The 19,634-nt window shown below is 38.8% G+C and overlaps 1 protein-coding gene across 1 annotated transcript; it reads left to right on the forward strand.

Moving 5' to 3' along the window:
* Positions 1–1,133: 1,133 nt before the first annotated feature.
* On the forward strand, positions 1,134–13,879 carry gnl1 (guanine nucleotide binding protein-like 1). The gene is made up of 12 exons (XM_015370801.1): positions 1,134–1,319; positions 2,785–2,932; positions 3,226–3,362; positions 3,466–3,617; positions 6,021–6,092; positions 6,251–6,443; positions 6,515–6,613; positions 6,736–6,912; positions 7,820–7,998; positions 8,212–8,398; positions 11,428–11,568; positions 11,655–13,879. The coding sequence occupies exons 1-12, from the start codon at positions 1,247–1,249 to the stop codon at positions 11,918–11,920; spliced, it is 1,824 nt and encodes a 607-aa protein (XP_015226287.1). The 5' UTR covers positions 1,134–1,246; the 3' UTR covers positions 11,921–13,879.
* Positions 13,880–19,634: the final 5,755 nt, after the last annotated feature.

Raw genomic sequence — 19,634 nt, forward strand, 5'->3', positions numbered from 1 at the left:
CTACACTGCGAATAGCAGAAACAGAAATATCTCTTTTTGCTGTTTTTTTTGGGTTGTGGTCTTTTTTTCTCCTTTTTTTCCATCAGTGTCTCTTGAAAAAAGGAATATCGTGGCTAAAAGACACCTAAAGTAGAAATACGACAACACGTGAATCGGAGATAAGCCATTTGTCAGTGAGGGAATTGTATTCAAAATATCCAGAGTGTATGAGTGGAAAAGGTCTTTTAGGATATTTGAATTCCTGTTAAAGATGCTGTAGATCTAAAAACACTTTAGAAATAGTTTGCATCAATTCTCATTCTATACTCTGAGAACACTGCCACACATTTTTGGAGATCTATATTAAGTAATTTAATTCACTTCAATCTAGACAGTTCTATATTTTTATAAAAAAATTCAAAATATTTTGAGCGGAAGGAAAGTCCCCAAAATGTAAATTTAAATACTTGTTACATTTTAAAAACACTAGAGATTAGAATTCCTTCTTAAAAATTTGCTATTTTATGCCATTTTAATATTTCATTACTGTACGGCTTAGTGCAGATCAAATCTTAGTTTAAATTACAAGGAATGTTTATGATGTTGTGTTACATTTGCTGTATGGGAGTCATCTAACAGATTATGTAGGCCAAATTACCTTTTTGTATGGACAATCAAATTGTGTTTTGAGCTTTTTAGACACTGAAACATGATTGTTAAATATAAAGATATTTTTGAAATTTTTCTTTTTTGACTTTTGGTCATCCGCACAGAAAGCACGCCTAATAAATAAAATCTAGATTTAATAATGCCTATAAAACTACAGATAAGCGTATGATTTGTTTAATTAGGACAACGACCTTCCAAGGTGGTTAAAGCGTGTCTACTGGAATGTGCACATTTATTAGGTGTTTACAAAGGTGGGTTGTACCATAAGTGCGGGGGAGAGGCGATGTATGGTAGTTGTTTTTTCTGATTCATTTGACTTTCAACGACAGCTTATCGCCCTTTTAAAACTTAAAAAGATATTTTTTTTGTAGACAAAAAGTATGATAAGAACCAAAACGAAGGTTTTGGTAGACCCTCCAGTTTGGTTTCGTCCAACATTCTCCGCAGTCTGCAGTGGGTGTTGCGTCACAAAAAAAAAGTGTAGGAGTCCAGAAACTTCACTCATGTAAATAACGGCAATTATAAAGCTGCATGGCTACACAGAACAGCGACACGCAGTATTAGATACATTCACCAGTGTTCTCCTACGTTTTTGACAATGCCGCGGAAAAAGCCATTTAGTAACAAACAGAAGAAGAAACAGTTGCAGGTCAAACGCGAAAGAAAGAGAGGTAAGTTAACGTTTTAGTTGCTGTTAGCATTAGCATGCTAACGTTAGCCGTTAGCTCCACATCCGAATTCTGTTGTGGTAAAGTGTCCCTCCGTGGTAAAAGGTTGCGCTAAAGGTTTCTTGGGACATCGCTACAATAATGTAGTCTGATGAATGTAAAGGTGCGCTGATGTTTGTTTAGACAGCATCGTTTCACTCATACTGTAACTTAGCGTCCAAGTTGAATAACAAACTTAAGCTTAGTAGGGTTTTACTGAATAAATTATGATCTGAATTACAGTTGATAGTCTGGAGTCAATGGAGCACGTTTTTCTATGCTGTGAAGTTTGTAAACAGTGTAGTGACTGTTACTCCATGTGTTATGAAGCGAGTTTTTCTACAGGATAACACTGTTTTGACTTTACGAGCGGCTGCTTAATGCATCGCCTTCCGTTCAGTTTCACTCCAAGGTGAATATTGTGGAGAATATCTTTAAATATCCCTTAGGCTTTACAGATGACACCTGACTGATATTACGCTAATTCAGACATTACGTATTGTGTATAGTGTAAACACCAAAACAAGCAATGCCCTTGTATAAAGTTTGTCACAAAACTTAAAGAAACATTTTACTAGTACTTAAAAGAATAATTATAATAATAATAATTAAGTTATTTCTAATATTTTCATTATATGTTGTCACAAGACACAACAGTTCCTTAAATGATTTTATCAAATTCATCTAACCACCTAATATGTCGACTGAGTGTTTTATGAACAACATATTAAAGCACATTTGGAGACACCACATTAACTTATGGGTACAGTCAGAAAAGAAGATCATCATGTGAAGCAGCCAGCAGGTAACTCTAGAGGAATTGCACCAATCTGCTGCTAATGTGGGAGAATGTGTTGACAGGAGTCTTGCAAAGAGTGGAAAGATAAAAGGCTGTTTGAATCTTGTTTATGTTTATCACAAGCCATGTTGCAAAGCCAACAAACGTGCAAACACAAAGTATATGTATAGTAAAAACTAACCTTGCACATTGTGAGGAACATGTCAGCCCAACATTAAACCATGGTGGTCGCACCATTATTTTATGAAGTGGCATTTGTCCAGCAGAGACAGGAAAACTCTTCGGAGTGAAAAAAGCTGGACACATGGCAGGCCTGGATTAAAAAAAAAATCAACTTAAGACTGAACGAGAGGCTTTTCTCTCCGTAAAACCTTGTTAAGTTTTCAAAATCTGCTTGTAACGTAACACAATATTGAATGGTTTAAGGTTTGATGAAGACTTTGTAGCTGTATGACTGTCTCTCTTTTTTTTTTTTTTATTTTTATTTTTTTTTTTTAAAGAGGTTCTGGGTTAGAGAAAGCTGAAATAAAGTAGTTATATAGTATGGGTTATTAGTTAACTAATTGTTTGGGGGGGGGGGAATTTACTGGTTCATTTTGGTTTGAGTGTGACGATAACTTCATCTTCTAGGTGACACAGGTTCTGGCCCAAGCAGCCGCAATGCCAGCGTGGAGCGAGGAGGAGAGCGTCAGTCCGACACCTCAGATAGTGAAACCACAGATATTAGAAGAATAAATCAGCAGCCCTTTGGCAGAGATGGTAGACATGATCCAAACAGGTGAGTTTTTTCTTAAGGTTTTTTTTTTTTTTTTAAGAAATGAAAGGCTCCCTTTTGCGCTCATTGCTGCAGCATTGTTTCACCGGAGACCTGCATTAGAACAGCTTTACATGCAGTCCTATTAAAAGAGATTGTATTCTATTTGCTCTGATGAGTAACCCATACTCACCAGCCTATTGTTGATATCATTAAAGATATGGTGAAATGGTAAATATTGGAGACTAATCTGCTTAACCCTTGTTTAGATTTTGACAAAATAAGATTTTTGTCATGTTTGATATTTTTTCTCCAAGGTTTCGGCTTCACTTTGAGAAAGAGAGTAAAGAGGAGGTGATAAGGAGGAAGAAGCTGGCCATGGAGACGGTGTTGAAACCGGCTTCTGATAAAGAACTCGAGGTCAACATAAATGAAATCTACCCTTCAGAGAAAGGTCTGATTATTATATTTTTATGATATATCTCCAAAGCCCCTAGATGAGCAGTGAGATTATGAGTCACTTCTTCACCTGCTGAGTTTTAATCATCCTCCACCAGGTCTTGGCTTCCCGCGACGACCATCTTGGACTTATGAGATGTCTCGAGAGAGCCTAATGAGGAAAGAGGAGAAGTCATTCAGAGACTACCTGGAAGAACTGCACTCCAGAAACCCACCGGGCTCTCTCAGCCACTTTGAGCACAATCTAGAGGTAAACTTTTTTTCCCGTGGTGGACTGCCACTAAAAAATATTTATTACATAATCCAGTGGTTGACTTGGATTTTCTTTTTCCTAAAGTCACATTTAAAAAAAAAAAAAAAAAAGCTACATGAGATTTTTTTGTGTATGTTCCAACTCTACCTTTGTTGTCCAAACAAAGTTGCATATGCATACTTTTTTTTTAAGTCACAATTTTGCTGTTTTATAGGATCACTTCCATTGAAATTTTACTAGTATGTTTTTTTTCTTCATATATATAAAGTTCCCAGAAACTAGCAGGTTTTGGTGATATTTTGGTGGTTTTTAGCTTGATAGGTGTAAGTTCCTATAAGCACATTTAGAAATGTCTAATATTTTCTATTTTCTGAGGCTCTTAAATAACACTAATACAACAGCTTTAAATTTTCGACCCTTGAGAACAAGTGGTATAAGTTGATATAAAGAATCAGTGGAAAACAGCCACTTATTCATACATCTAGAAGAACAAGAGAAGAACAAGTCTTTTATTTAACATACACTTCATAAATAGTAGCATGTTGCGCCTAAATATGATGTAGTTTCTACAAATAACATGATAATTTGTGTTTTCTAAATAATTTGTGTTTTCTAAATGCTAATCATGAAAAAGGTGCAAAATCATGCACATCCTGAGGAAGTTAAGACTAGATTCTGGACCACAAAGGCATCACGGATAGATCAGGGACAACAGATGAAAAATAGCCTCTTGGCTATTTCTGGTGTGTTTCCAGCTATGCTAATTAATGTGTTCTCGTTCCTGTCAAAAAAATTAAACAAATTAATAAAATAAAATAAAAAATGATCGTCATGCTAGTTGTAGTTCTTCTTTTTCATCTGAAGATGTAGCCTGGGTGCCAGTCCGAACTTAGTCCCGCCCACAAGGTTTAATTTCGGGGAAGTTCGGTCTGGCTCTGCTCCATAGTAGCGCGAGTATTAAAGCCCACTGTCAGGCGATCCAATCAAATTGTCAGGGCGGGCTTTATACGATGATGGACAGATGATCAAGAGTAACGTTATCAACCACGTGACCAAAGCGCGCTTGGGTGACAACAATAATGGCTGCCGCTGGAGAGTTTGGGTGAGTAGATTCTGCTATTAGGTCTGTTCTAGAAGATATCGACAGCAAATTAATTTTAAAAGAGGAACAGAGAAACGCGATCAAGTCTCATCTTCTTATTCTAGGCGTGAAACTGCACGCTTTGATTTTTGTGGACAACAACTATGCCTCGCTTAAGATACGTCACGCACTCCGTTGCTCTTATTGGTTGTAGGTCTATCCAATTGAGTGCAGAGGCATTTTTTTTTCCTGGTTCGTTCAAAACACGCCCCATAATCACAGCTCTATGGAGCAGTATCAGACTCATATTCTGACTAGAATTGAGTCGGACTACGTCAGGCTACTGAAGATGAGGCCCAAGATATGTCTGTTTGGCGAATAACTTTTCGTTTCATTATTTGCTAAACCAGGCATCCCCAAAGTCGGTCTTCGAGGGCAGCTGTCCTGCAGGTTTTAGAGGTTTCTCTGCTTTAGCTCAGCTGATTCTGATGATTGCAGTCCAGTAAAAGCCCTTTAATCAACTATCAATGTAAATCAGCTGTGCTAGAGCAGGGAAATCTCTAAAACCTGCAGGAGAGCGGCCCTCGAGGGCTTACTTTGGGGATGCCTCTGCTAAACATATCATAAAGTTCCTCAACTTGGCTTCTTTATGTCTTGACTTTGTTTTTTTTTTTCATTTTCGTTAATTTTTATTGTTATTTTTATTATGGTAACTGCCCAGTTGGACAGTAGAAGGACATTTTTTTTTAGTACAGCTGCGTTAACATTCTGCCACATACACTAGGGCTGTGTCCAAACATCCGCTCTTACCTCTAAATCCCTCAATCACTATATAAAGCGGGGACTATATAGTGGACTTTATAGCAAACTCAGTTAACTGACCGTTTGGACAGGTGATCACTACTTTGCACTCCCCGTTGGTCACGTAACTCCACTTCCACCACGCAGTGCCTATGCCATCTTTGTTGTTAGCGGGCCACTCTGACAGCAAATCCCATAATGCTTTGCGAGGAGAGCTCTTGCAAAGCATTTCGGAATATATCTGCTCGTCTAGTGACCATGGATGATCACTAATTTTTAAGGTGCATAGTGGGAAATTTTTTAGGCCACTAATTTTTCATCCACTAGACGTTGGGACACTCATTTAAAATGGTTTTTCTACTATATAGTGCTCTATATGGTGATTAGGACGGACATTTGGACACGGCCTAGGTCTCAGAAGAACACCTGAAAACTGGTGATGTTCTAGAAGGAAAGTCTGGAAAGCTTTACTGTTAATCACTGTTTTATTTTTATGTTTTCTCTTATCCTAATTTCAGACATGGAGACAGCTGTGGAGGGTTTTGGAAATGTCTGATGTCATCCTTGTTATCGTTGATATAAGGCACCCGGTAGGTGAGCCTGTTAAGTGAGGCTGTCATAATGGATCAGGCCACTAGGCTGAGTCACTGTCAGTAAAACTCCTCCTGTTTCAGATGGTGCTAATTGATAATCATTTACCTGGTAAGCATCTCTTAAAAGTAAAATGTGTGTTTCTATGACCACTCAGGTGCTGCAGTTTCCTCCTGATCTGTACCGTTACATAACAGCAGACCTGCATAAGCAGATGATTCTGGTGTTGAACAAAGCTGACCTATGTCCCCCTCCACTGGTGATTGCCTGGAAACACTACATGACCTCCCAGTTTCCTCACTTGGAAATAGTGTGCTTCACATCCCATCCTGGGCAATCCTACAACACAGGTGAGACCCTGTTAGCTTGAACAGATGATTATCTGCTATCCTTTGTACCCATTATTCTGTTCCTCTTAAAGTGCTGCAGAAGAAAAGGATGAGAAAGAAGGCTGACTGGAGTCGGCCTGGAGGTCTTATCGACATCTTTAAGGCTTGCCAAGAGATCACAGCCGGAAAAGGTGAGGTGCTCTTACTCTTCATCTTAATAACTGATGTTTCATAGTGACAGATGACCCTCCCTGCATTTATGCTGATCCTCAAAATGTTTCACATTTCTATCGCTTTCATGTCCTTTTCTCAGTTGACCTCTCCAGCTGGGAACAGAAGATTCACAGAGACGCCGTCGCAGAACGACTGGATGGAGAGTCACACGAAGACGGAGCTGAGTCAGTGTTAGTAGAGCATCAGACTGACAGCACTTTAGAGATGAGCAACCAGGAGCTCTACAAAGATGGAGTTCTCACATTAGGCTGTATAGGTGAGTTTTATCAAAAAATGTTTTATCTGTGTAGTTTTCTTTCAATCACTTGCTTCATCTCTCTAGTGTATTTTCATCCAGCTTTCATTTTCAGTAAACCAGGCGTTTCCAATGCAGTAAAAACGGAACGGCATTTCCAGGCATGCTAAATTTGCAGCCGACCAGCAAGTTGGAGTGAGAGAAAACTTGTGGTTGCATCTCCAAACTCCACTACTGCTGCTAGTTTTGTTGTAGCTGGAATACAGTCTATTTCTTTTTGAAAAACCAGCAAAAGGACAGGATTTCTGCCTTTGTAGACGGGAAGATGTTTGCGGGTTCCCCTCGACCGGATTTGGTAGGAGTTTGGAAACAAATCAAGCTGCTACTGCTCCTGTGATTGGCTAAAATATCAAAATGGGATGCAGGTAGCCAATCAGCTCCAAGAATTTTACTGAACGTTCCTCTCCTTTGCAATCATGAGGCTTTCCAGATCAATATTGTAGTTCATTTTAAATTCTTTACAGTTATCATATGGATTATGCCAGGTTAGTAATACAGTGGAGGAACCCCAGATGATTTCTCTACGGCAGTGTACACACTGACTACATCCTGCACAACTTCCTTGCAGCATTTTATCCATATTAACCAGCTTCCATTAGTTTTATTTTTTCCCTTGTGATTTATGGGGTAAAGAAAAACAAATTCTTACAGGCAGTCGGTTGGCTTAAAAAACAGAATCAGTCATTAATGAATCCTCTTATGACCACCTTGCCCCTACCTCTAAAGGCTGCGCTCTCTAACCGCTGGCCGGAGTGTGTGCAAGCACACATGACTCACCATGAGGATGACTCTGTACAATGCAAATAAAACTGTTTAAAGATATATGTTAGAGTACCTGAATTCTAACCTCTGGTTATTTTTTTTCCAGGTTTTCCTAATGTTGGTAAATCATCTGTAATAAACAGCCTAGTTGGGAGGAAGGTTGTCAGCGTGTCTCGAACGCCAGGTCACACCAAATACTTCCAAACCTACTACCTCACCCCGACAGTCAAAATGTGCGACTGCCCCGGCCTCGTCTTCCCCTCCTGTGTCAATAAGCAGCTACAGGTACTTTTCTGTGACTGGGTTTATTTACCTGTTCATAATCTTAGATGTGTCAAATACCACAGCTGGTTTTATCTATCTCAGGTTGATGTCTTTCAGAAGACTCTAGTTGAAAAGTGGATTTCTGTAATGGATGAAGACTCTTTAAAATTTGTTTAGGTGTTGCTGTGCATTGCTACTTCCTGCCTCCAAGTCATTGATATTTATTTTCCCAAGATTCTAGCAGGTATTTACCCAGTAGCCCAGCTGCAGGAGCCCTACACTTCAGTCGGTTATCTTTGTGAGAGGACCCCTTACCTTTCCGTGCTGAAGCTCAAACACCCCAGTTTGCAAGAGAAGGGATCTCAGCAGGAGCGGCACGGTACTACAGAACCCAGTTGGACTGCATGGGAGGTGTGTGAAGGTAAGGAGTTAAATCCCGCCGCAAGTGTTTAGGTACACCCCAAAGCCGTGTGATGCAAACACCAAGGAAGGTTTTCCGACATGAATCAGGTGATTCGCTAAAGAATGTGATGGTGGATTGCGGGTCTGTCTTCTCAAACATCCCTGTGTTCTGAAGGTCTCCTCCTTTTGAACAGAAATAATTCCTCTCTAGTGTCACCTCACACTTCCTTCATTTGACAGATTGCTGCCCATTTAATGACCAGATGTAGCTGGCTGGGCTTTACTTTAAAGCTTTTAACTAATTGACATTGGACTGGAATGTATTATGGGTAGGATTAAACTAGGACTGCTATGAAAATTCGACACAATCAACAACTCATTTTCAAAAGAAGAAAAAGGTGATGCAAAATTTTATGAGTCAAATATTAATTTAAAGATATATAAATATTTCTATACCTTTCAATATTTCACTTAGTGGTAGTTCATTAAGGTGGCTGCAGAGGGCAGCATAGCTTTAGTTCTCAAGTAAGTAATAACAGCGCCAGATCTCAACTGAAGCTCCAATATCTAAGATCTACTGTTCGGCTTATTTCACTGTTTCATTTATCAGTGGGATTGTTAGGATTAACATGGAGTTGCATATAAGATGTAGTTTCCTTTAACCTTTATATCTAAACGAGAGTATGTTTGGGAATGAATTATTCAGTCCTCTTTCTTTAAAGTTTATGCTGCAAATATTTCATCATAAAAGCGAAGAAGCCCAACTTAAAAAATATAAGTCCTTGTACATTAAAAACAAAGTTAAATTTAAAGCGCATATTTGATAGATTTTCCTTTATAAAGGTAACAAAAGAAGCAATGGATGCACATTTAGATTTAGACCCAATCCCAGTACAACCCCTACGTTCAACCAATACCCACGCACCCTGGAATTGAAGCCACAGCAGTCAGGGCTTTGTATTATTCCCTAGGAATTGGGACTCCCCTTTGCTGCGTACTTGACATTCTGGTATGTAAACGACTGCATATTTACGTACGCACATACCGTACATAAGATGCATGCCATACAACATCCTTACATCTGTAGCAGTTAGCTTAGAGGCTAGCTCATCCAGCCGTAGCCTCTCTTAGCTCTGTCTCCGTGCCAGGCTTCTCCACTGCTGTCCTACTCATGACCAGCTGTACACTGTGTTGCTGGTCTATAGCTAACCCTGGTCAGCTGTAGCCTCTTTCCCCCGTAGACTCTCCCCATCAAGGCTATTGGTGCAAGTGAGGGGTGTACTGGGATTGGGCTTTATCATTAATTAAAGGTAAATTATGGTAGGAATGTGAGCACAACCAATGATCTTCCGGCTTGCTAAGAAGGTGGTTTGAAAGCGGTGTGCAGGAAGCCATTTATGTTAAAAGAGGAAAAAAACAGCCTTAAACAGATGGGGTGTTCTCAGGTTCCAATTCTCAAAAACCTACAACCCAGCAATAGAGTTGATAATTTCCGCTATCATCTAAACCCCCATCGCTATGCAGGGGACCAAAACATCCCGCCTGGTCAGCCTTGCCAGCAGTGACCCTAACGACTCCCTTTTCAGAGGCATAGGCCAGTATTGGGTATTGCAGGCTAACAAAGACCTCTACAACTCCCCATTACTAAGTGCTGGACCTGTTCTTTTGGTTAAATTTGCATGTGTTCTAAGCCATAACAAGGCTTTGTTGGGCTACTCTATAAAGCTTGGAAACCAAGACAAAAGAATTGAAAAATTTTCCTGGATGGGAAGCGAAACGTCTTCAAACTTGGAAAAACAAAGTCCAGTGGTTTATTTTTAAACTTTTTTGGAAGGCTTGCTAAAAACAGAATATAGTTGATTTGATACTGATAAAAATGAAAAGAAACACTGGAATACACGCATTTGTCATCTTCTGCTCATCTGGGACGGGGTCCCGGGAGAATCCGTCTCAGCTGGAACGCCCAGACTTCCCTCTTCATAGACCCCTCCACCACCTCCTCTGGGGAAGACACAGGAATCCCCTGGGCGTCCTTCCTGTGGGACATGCCTGGAACACCTACTAGGGGAGGAATCAGAAATGATCCACCTCAACTGTCTCCTCTCGATGTGGTGGAGAAGCAGCTCTACTCTCCACCACCTTAATGTGGGAGAGGGGATTTGGTTCTCAGAGTATCGTAGAGGCTATGATGATTGGCGCTTAAATGGCCCTGAGTGACGGGTCAGGCAAAGAGCGGTTCAAAGGCTTTCATGATGGGTTCAGGTTTGTCAGGTTAATCTGTATGGGACCCAGTCGGGTCGTGCCCAAACAAGAAATGTTCCCTCCACTACCTGCAGTGGGAACCCTGAGTTACAGTGCTAAGTGGATTTGACAGCAGTCAGGAGGGCTCTGATCCTTGGACACCTTAACTGGCTCTATGAATGTGTAAATAGTAAAATATAGCAATTAAAATGAATAGGATTAATTAATAGAAGTTAAAGTATGCATTTTGATTGAATTACTTTAGTTTAAAATAGGAAAGCAACATTTAATTCTGCTGCTGCTAAAAAGAAATACAGTAAATGATGGTTTAAATTCTAAAGCATAGAGCATTTATTGACGTAGGAAAACTCACCTTTCCCATCTGGTTTGCAGTTTGCGTCTTTCTTATCAAAGGACTTCCAAACAGGGATGTTATGAGGGAAAATGTATTCAGTTTTGAAGCTTTAAATTTCTAGGTGTTAATCCAAAAATTTGCCCCATGGGTCTTAAACGTATCAAATCCTTTTTGATCTCTCAGCCCTGGTTTGTGAGACATTTGGTTTATTGAACATACTTTAGCTTTTTGTCACAGATGAACCGAGCTGCAGAAGAATTGCTCATTCATTTGAGCTTTTCAATATTAGACTTCATCTTTTTAAGGAAATAGAAGACAGGAAATCTGTAGGCATCTATTTATTATGGATGTTATCACTTGGTATAATGTTTCCCCTGACAGCTCCTATTAGAAATGCCTTTTCATTTCATTCCTTCTTCCTTTCTTTTTCTTTTTTTATTTGTGGTGTTCAGCTTGGGCAGAGAGGAGAGGCTATAAAACGGCTAAAGCAGCTCGGAATGACGTTTATCGTGCAGCAAATAGTCTACTAAGGCTGGCGATTGATGGCAGACTGTGTCTCTGTCTGAGGCCTCCTGGCTACAGCTGTCTCAAAGGTAAGAGCAGTTACTCCTCATGGTAAATAGAGCTAAATTGGCTCAAACTGACTTCTTTTATTTGGGGGGTTGTTTATGGTAAATAGAGCATTGGGAAAACCACCCGGACTTGCCAGATATCATGGCTCTTCAAGGAAGGGCGGCAGAGGAGGAAGGAAGTGCAGAACGGGAAGATGAAGAGGACGGAGAGTCAAGCTCCGAACCTGAGGAGGAGAGAGACAGGGACGCTGATGATGACGAGGACGGCGATGATGAAGATGAGGGATTTGGACATCAGGGCCAGAATGTTAAGAAGCCATCAGGCTTTACTATCAACATGTACAACGTTCTACGGGAAAAAGACTGTGAGTGACAAAAAGAAGAGGAAAGCCGAGAAATAACAGTTCCTACTTTTCCCATTCTGCTTCAGAGCACTTTTCATTCCTTCTTCCCCTTCAGCCTGCATTCCTTCTCAGTTTATAACAGTCTGCTTTCTTTCTCTGTCCTTTGCCCTCCCGCACATCCTACCGATCACATTTATGTATTCCACACTGTGACTCCGCTCTGCTTGTTTGTCCTCAAACCTCCACCTTCCCTGTTCCGTTAGGAGCGGCTTTAGTTTGATCGTTTCCATTTTTTCATGTTGTCCGTAGAGACAAATGAGCAAAGAAATTCCCTGAGCCCGTAGTCGACAACCAAACTGAAAGAAAAGCGACCTCATGCCAAAGTTTAGAAAAGACGATGAAATGATTCAGATGCTCATTTAATATGGAATCAATCACTCAAGCTGCCTATTTTGGCTCTAAGAGAGACTGCAGATTTAAGGACTCTAAATTTTCTTTATGGGGCGTAGCATTTGGTTGATGGGTGCGGGAATGAACATTGGAGATCCAAACCCACAAAACAAGAACTGATAAAACCAACTCTTCACGGTTTTACAGTTAGATATTTTGCAAGCATGTCAGCAGGTCATTAATCTGAGCAGGGCTTTAGTTTAGTTGATAAAAAATGTGAGAGTAACTTTGGATTTTTGACTCCTGCTGTGCTGGAGGAGGCTTCTTCAGGATGTAGTGTTTTAACTACTGCAAATGTCCTTCAGCTGCTGACTGAGACATTTCAACAATTAGTGGAAGCATATTAAAATTGTCCGGTTTGAAAACGCGTTGCGTTATAAAGAGATTTTGGCAGGGGGGGGGGGATTTTCAACAGTAATTATTACTCTCTTGCAAGGATGCGTTCATCTCAACAAATAGAGACAGCCTTATTTATCTGATACTATAAAGCAGATCATGCTTGTAAAAATGACCTCTAAATCTAGTTTTATACATCTGTAATAAAGTTGAGGTTTAAAAGACTTTAATACTCCGTAAACGCACAGCTCGTGGATTTAATTATTTTTTCAGATTAAAGAACATTTTCTTTGTCTTGCTACTTTCACATGTCGGCTGCTAGTTGCTTGGCCAGCATTCACACTCCCACCATCAGCTAGATGTTGAAACCTGTTGAGATGTAAACCATTTCTTTAGCCAGAAATGGAAACCGATCACTACAAATTCCAGTTCATCACATCCAAGGACACTATCTCTCATTAATCGGACATTGTTTTTTAATGCGAGACATTTCTTTTAGATCAATCTGTTATTTCTCACCTCTGATGTTTGACGGCCATGTTGCCGTTAGTGGTTGCTGCTGTGAGCTCATTCTTATTTCAACACACTGCTGGGTTACTTTGCAGTACAGTAATATAAGCTGGTTTCTAAAATCCGAGGTTTGAACAAAGTATTTTTCTGGTCTGAATGAGTAAAGAATATATTCTTATTCTGAGGTTCTATGGTCATCATATACTGCTTTGTATCCTCCTTTCCTAGCTTGCTACCTGCCTTCCTTTCTGTCTTTTTTTCAGATATTTCCTTCTTTCCTTTAGTGTTATTCCTTCCTGTCAATCCTTGGTTTATCAAGATTCTTTATTTAAACCCTGATCCCTTTCAAATATCTGCAGTAGATTCTTGTTGAAAATGTCTAGTTTGCATTTAATAAATTTACACAACAGAGAAATTTGAAATGTAGTGTCTGAGGTGTTAGTAGGATCCTGAATAAAATCAGATACATAACACTACAGTTCTGTTTGAACTTGATAGGTTTGAGCTGTGCTATTGAAGAACGTTCTATATCTAAAAACAAACAAACATGAAACACATGGAGAATGAGCTGTGAGAATAACGAAGGGCTCAAGGTGTATTCAGGCTATTTTCTGCATTCCCCATTTCATTTCTAGTTTGCCTTATGACTGGACTGCTTTCTGCAATTAAAGAAGAAAAGCTTCAAAAATCTTCTGGTCATTGTTTTTTTTTTTTTTTTTTATAACATCTGAAGGATATTTGCTGATACTGTTCATTAGCTCACCATAAACACCTTCTCTCATATACTCTGTCTTTTTTTTTTTAAGAAGCACATAATTGGACTGAGAGGAAGTGAGACCAAAGATCTGATTTCTACAAGCCTGAAGGAGCTCTGTGATATCCCTGAAAAAGTATTCATACCCCTGGTCAGAGGAGGACAGAAGTCAACTTTATTTCTTAGTTTTTACAGCACTAGTGGCTCGTTTTTTTTCGACAGTAGGCTGACAAGAAAGGTGGTATGAAAGAGAGGGAGAGATATGTGGGAAAGGACCACAGGTCGGATTTGAACCCGCCCGTGTTGAGGACTAAGGCCACAGTTCATGGGTCGTGTGCGCTAATCACTGCTCCGCCTGCATACCCCAGATGTCAACTTTAGTGGAATCGGATACCTGCTAAATTCACCATCACATCTATAAAACTAAGATGGCATCATTATGCTATTTAATGTTGTTATCCAATTAACAGGATGATCCTCGTAGAAAACCCGTTAAAGGTTGCAAAACTGGCAGCTAATGGTGGAATAGCAAATAATTCAAGCTTCTTAGATTTTCTGTCATTTGTTTAAAGGAAAAGTTCAGTCAGCAAGGAATGACCAATGGGTCATTATTTATACTTAAAACTAATATGATTTAATGAATTAAGTGTTAATCGGTAAAAAAAAACATTTTTTGTCATGATCACTGAGTCTGGAACCGGCCAAATATAGTAACACCTCACTCCTGACATCTTTCGGCAGTGATGTCACAGTGCGGTAAGCCGAAGGCCATTCTCCCCAATTTACAAGCAAAATCAATAGGGGCTAATAGACACCTCTGCAATCAACAACAATTATTTAAGATTTCGAGAGGACTTCACCATTGAAATTCACAAGAGCTATAGTTAAAATGACAATGCCCATGTGCATGGCAGTTGGATGTTGTAATACATGAGGAAAGAAATGTGTTATTTCACCTCTCCGATTCATGATCCCACATGGATTCGTTGTTGGATTGCCAACTTGAAGAGGGAGGATTTTCCATCGAACTTCTGGCCAGAGGAAAAAAAACACGTCATTAATCATTAATCTCTGCTTCACATAGTGCACTATTCGACGTCATCATTGATAATAGCGCGTTGCAGCACTGGGACTTGCTCAACAGCCAATACCACACCTTCTTAGACTAATTTAGGGCCTTTCCTGGGAAGGTTTCATGTTTTCTCTATTTGTAGAGAACATTTATAACAGGTTATTTATAACAGGTTCTTTTTGTTGTTCACTTAAAATTTTGATATAAGCATCTGTTGACTGCTAGACCAGACTTGTTTCATATTTTCTTAATTATCTTCAGTTAGAGCTGTTACATGATGCTTTTTGAGAATGTTTAGTTTAATGCTGCTTGACATGTTAGTATTTTTTTTATTTAACAGATTTTGCTGTAGATGTTGCTAGGGCAACTGAACCAAAGATTAATATAATTATGGTTTGATAATTTAACAAGTTGATGAATACATTTTACACTCATCTCAAGGTTGATAGCATTTTTTTTCCTTTAGTAAACGAAACATATTTAAAACGCAATTTTGTATTTCTGGTTATCTTTAACTGAAATGTTTTATATTTCAACATGGGGAGAAACATCTATAAAGACTTTTACTGCTGACTCACACCTCTGAATATTTTGATGCCTTTTTTTCTCTTATTTTGCCTCATTATTCAGTCCAATTTGGTATGAAAATATTTCCCTCTGAATTCAAACCTTGAATGAAGTCCTCCACATCCAGCTAGTTTCTGGAATCAGCAGGAGTTGAAAAGACTCCTGCAGGGGTCAGTGAGATGAGTTTTAGTTTGCAGAGGACTGCCACATTAACATGCACAGAAGGTGTACGCATATCCTCACTTAATATTATGACCCAAGTAAGGATACTGCATATACTGTCCAGTAGATGTATCAATTCTATTATAAAGAAAGCAACCAAAAGAAATCCAGGTGAGTTATTTACATTTGTGAAGCATAGTAAGAGATAAAGATACTTGCTTTTAGATGCTAAACTGAAATATATAAATTACACATTCGCTTATTGCAGTGTTTTTTGTTTCTCAAAACACATTCAGTTTTTAGTTTCCAAAATGTCTTAGACACGCTGCTCTTTAGATAAACAGAGCTGGTCGTACAATAAAACATAACTTCTTAAAGTCTACTGTTTCCACCAGCTGTGAGACATATGGAGAATATTACCACCTTTCCCAACCTCTAGTAAGATGATTTTCATGCTGTTATCTGACAACATTTCCTGGCCTCGCCTTCAGATTTATGTCTCAGTTGAATGCTGTCTGTCCCTGCCATGGCACATAAACTATGTTTTTGTTTATAAAATTGTTTGCCAAACTGTTTTCAATCTTGACGCCTCTCCAACCCACTTTTGCCAGAGTAAATCTGACCGCAGGTCATTATCTCATTAGGTTTTATCACGACCCGTTGGGCACTGCTCATGAGCAAACTGAGACAGCGATTACAATCACAACCTAGTGCTTCCACAATCATTATTATATACAGATGGAAGTGGGTGGAAAACCCCACTCCATCCCCGCCATTCAGATTCGGTGCCAACTTATGTGTCACTTGGAGAAGCTGTGGGGCTGAATGAACTCTGAGGGGGGAAGTGAGAAATCATCTGGAATTGTTTCCGATCCACAGGCGGAGAAATGAGCTGCTTAATTTCCCCAGTCATATAGATCGTACTATATTGTGGCCTTCAGACCTGTAAGTCCATAATTACAGACAGACAAAGACCCCAGATTTACTGGGGCACGACACCGTAAATTTTAAATCTGTTAATTAAATTCTGCTGCTCTGAATATCTCTGCTGCCAGCATCGGCCACACCAATAAAACCCATGTGGCTTTAATTTGAGCTCCCTCTATTTTATTTTCGAAAGCCTTTGCATGAGTTTTCTGAAGTGCCTGAAAATGGTTTGCTTATAAAATGTACTGCTTTATATTTGAAGGGAAAGAAAACAGAATAAACATTCTTTATTAACTAAAAATCAATATATGTTCTAGGTAAATAGGCATTCTTAATTTCCATTGTTTACCAGAATTATCCGCAAAATCAATAAGTTGATTACAATTTACATTTAAGAAACTGTTTGTATATTTTTGTGCAAAGAACCATTAAAGCTTAAAGAAATTAAATTTGGAGTCCCACAAGGTTCAGTGTTTGGACCTTAACTTTTAACCCAGCAAACAGTTACCATGCCCTGCAAAACCCTTCGCTTTTTCACTTTTTTCTCCATCAATGTATTTGTTTCCTTTGCTTTCTTATTGTCTTTAGATTAGTTGATTTGTGTGTTATTGTTTAAAATATAGTTCATTTTGTTAGACAAATGCTCGCAACTGACATCTGAGAGTAACTTGTTTCACAAATATTGGTTAAAATATTTTTTTCTCTGAATTGTTGCTTCCTATATGTAAAAGAGTTATATTGGTCTGATAATAAAAGTTTTCCCTTTACCTTTTACTCTTGTTACATTTTTTATGTGCCGTTTAAACTTTGCTTACATTTAAAAGTGCTCCATTATACTGATCTTCCAGGTATACTTAAAGTGAAATGAGTGAAATAAATCGAACCAAACCGATTTAGCCATTGGCTTCTTTTTATTTGTCCTGTTCCTGCTTCCTGTGTGAGCTCTATAGCAACAGAGACCCAGTGAGATTAAATGATGTCAAGAGACAACTAAAGTAGAAGAAAATTATTATTCTGGTTTTATGGTTCTCTCGTGTGCACTACCAGCTTACATATGTATCTATATTGCATATATACTCTCTCGCACACACACTCAGAAAGTAGTAAAGAGAGTATGTGTTTTCTTTAAACACAAAGAGTAAAATGAAATGTCTCCACTGGCTCTATGGAAACGGACAAGCTGCAATAAGCCTCATTACAGATATATTATGGCTCTCCATCTTTGCTGGCAGGTACACCTCTGTGGTCACTAGAGGGCTATCAAAGGCAGCCATTGAGCTGTTTTCTGCTGCAGCTAATAATCAGGTGCATGGATCTACAGGGCCTCTCATTTGCAGTGTTAATAATGAGTACTTGTAACTTGATTTTACTGCCATGCCACACTCTGAAAGGTCGAGGCGCTAACTGCTTTGTGTGTTTGTATGTTTCTTTTTTATAAGCATCTGGCCACTGAGTTAAACAAGACAAATTAATCTTCTATAGGAGGTCAGTTTTTTTCTCTGTGCATACCAAACTTGTCAAACATTGAACTTTTTTTTCTAAATCCTAACCTATGTTGCTCCTAATCTGACGTGATTTCTGACATGGAAATACTCAGATTTACAGCCTCGGCAGTTGTTACCACACTGGTACTGCAGTAACACTGTGGGGGGGTTGAATAGCTCACATTGCTCATGCTGCTGTTTGTTTCCATTGCCATCACCTTACTAACATTACAGTTTAATACATTTACTCAAGTCTCGTAACAATTTCATTTTATTCAATTTTATTCAGCTTTAGTTGCTCTTTTACAAGTACATTACTTTAAATAGCTACTCTTGTTGGCTCCTCTGGTAAACGTGCTAACGAACTTGAAATAAAGCATAATTATTCCTGCAGCGTATTCCCAGACAAAGAATTGCGTGTCTCTCTGTCTGTCAGGCTGTCTGTCTAGCTATCTAAATGTAAAACATATCATTTATTTAAATCTTAATCCACCTATCACACATTTTGCTGTGCCTACCTGTAGGCTTTGGCACCTTTTTTCTCTGACCTTCTCTTTTATTGTTCAATTAATTTAGTAATTTGTTAAATCATTAAAAAAATATATAAATTCATTCATTTTTAATACTTTTTAATTACACTGTTACAACCTTTGACTGGACAAAATTAGTGCGTCATCCCATCAGGCACTGAAGTTTTTAGTCATGTATGCCTGTTTTGAAACTACATTACCCATAAGTCTTTTAGGCCAATCCAAATTTCATTCAAGTCAGAGTTACATAAATGATTTATTTTAATATATTAAAGATCATAATGAAAATTAAAGTTTTATTCTAATAATCAGAATTAATTCAATACATTTTCACCCATGAGAATATGTATAATAACAATTTCCCAATGGAAATGGAAAACCTGGGGCTGAGAGAGCTTAAGAGAGGAGATTTTCAGTTACAGTTTCTAGTTTGTCTTTTCCCTAGCCTTATTGTGTTGTTTTTATATTAGTCTCCATACTCCTTAGTTTTACCCGATACCACTTTTTCCATAACTACTCTGGTCTTTGCTCCACTAATCACATCTCCAAAGTTTAAACAAGTGTGTTGGTGTTGGTTACTCCTCCTCAGATTCTCCTGTTGACCAGCCCTCCTGTTGACATGTTTGGTGTCTGCTGCTCCGCCTGGGTTCAGTCCCTTCCAACCTTGCTGTCATATTCCAGCTCTTCTTGTGTCTCTTTCTCTGTCGTAAGTCATATTTCTTGAATTATTCATCCCCTCAGAATAAGACTCTCGTCTTCCTGCTTGAATCGGATTCCGATTCCACCTCACTGGTTGCAGTTTTATTACAATATATTTAACCAAAGCCTTTTTCTGTAGGAAGCTCAAATTTTAAATGAGTTAATTTATCCAATGAATGCATACATATGAAGCATTCAGATATTTTCATATATCATTACTTTATGTTACTGTTAAACTCCTCTTTGGCAAGA

The sequence above is a fragment of the Cyprinodon variegatus genome, unplaced genomic scaffold (assembly GCF_000732505.1).
Source record: "Cyprinodon variegatus isolate N-32 unplaced genomic scaffold, C_variegatus-1.0 Scaffold48, whole genome shotgun sequence".
NCBI lineage: Eukaryota > Metazoa > Chordata > Actinopteri > Cyprinodontiformes > Cyprinodontidae > Cyprinodon > Cyprinodon variegatus.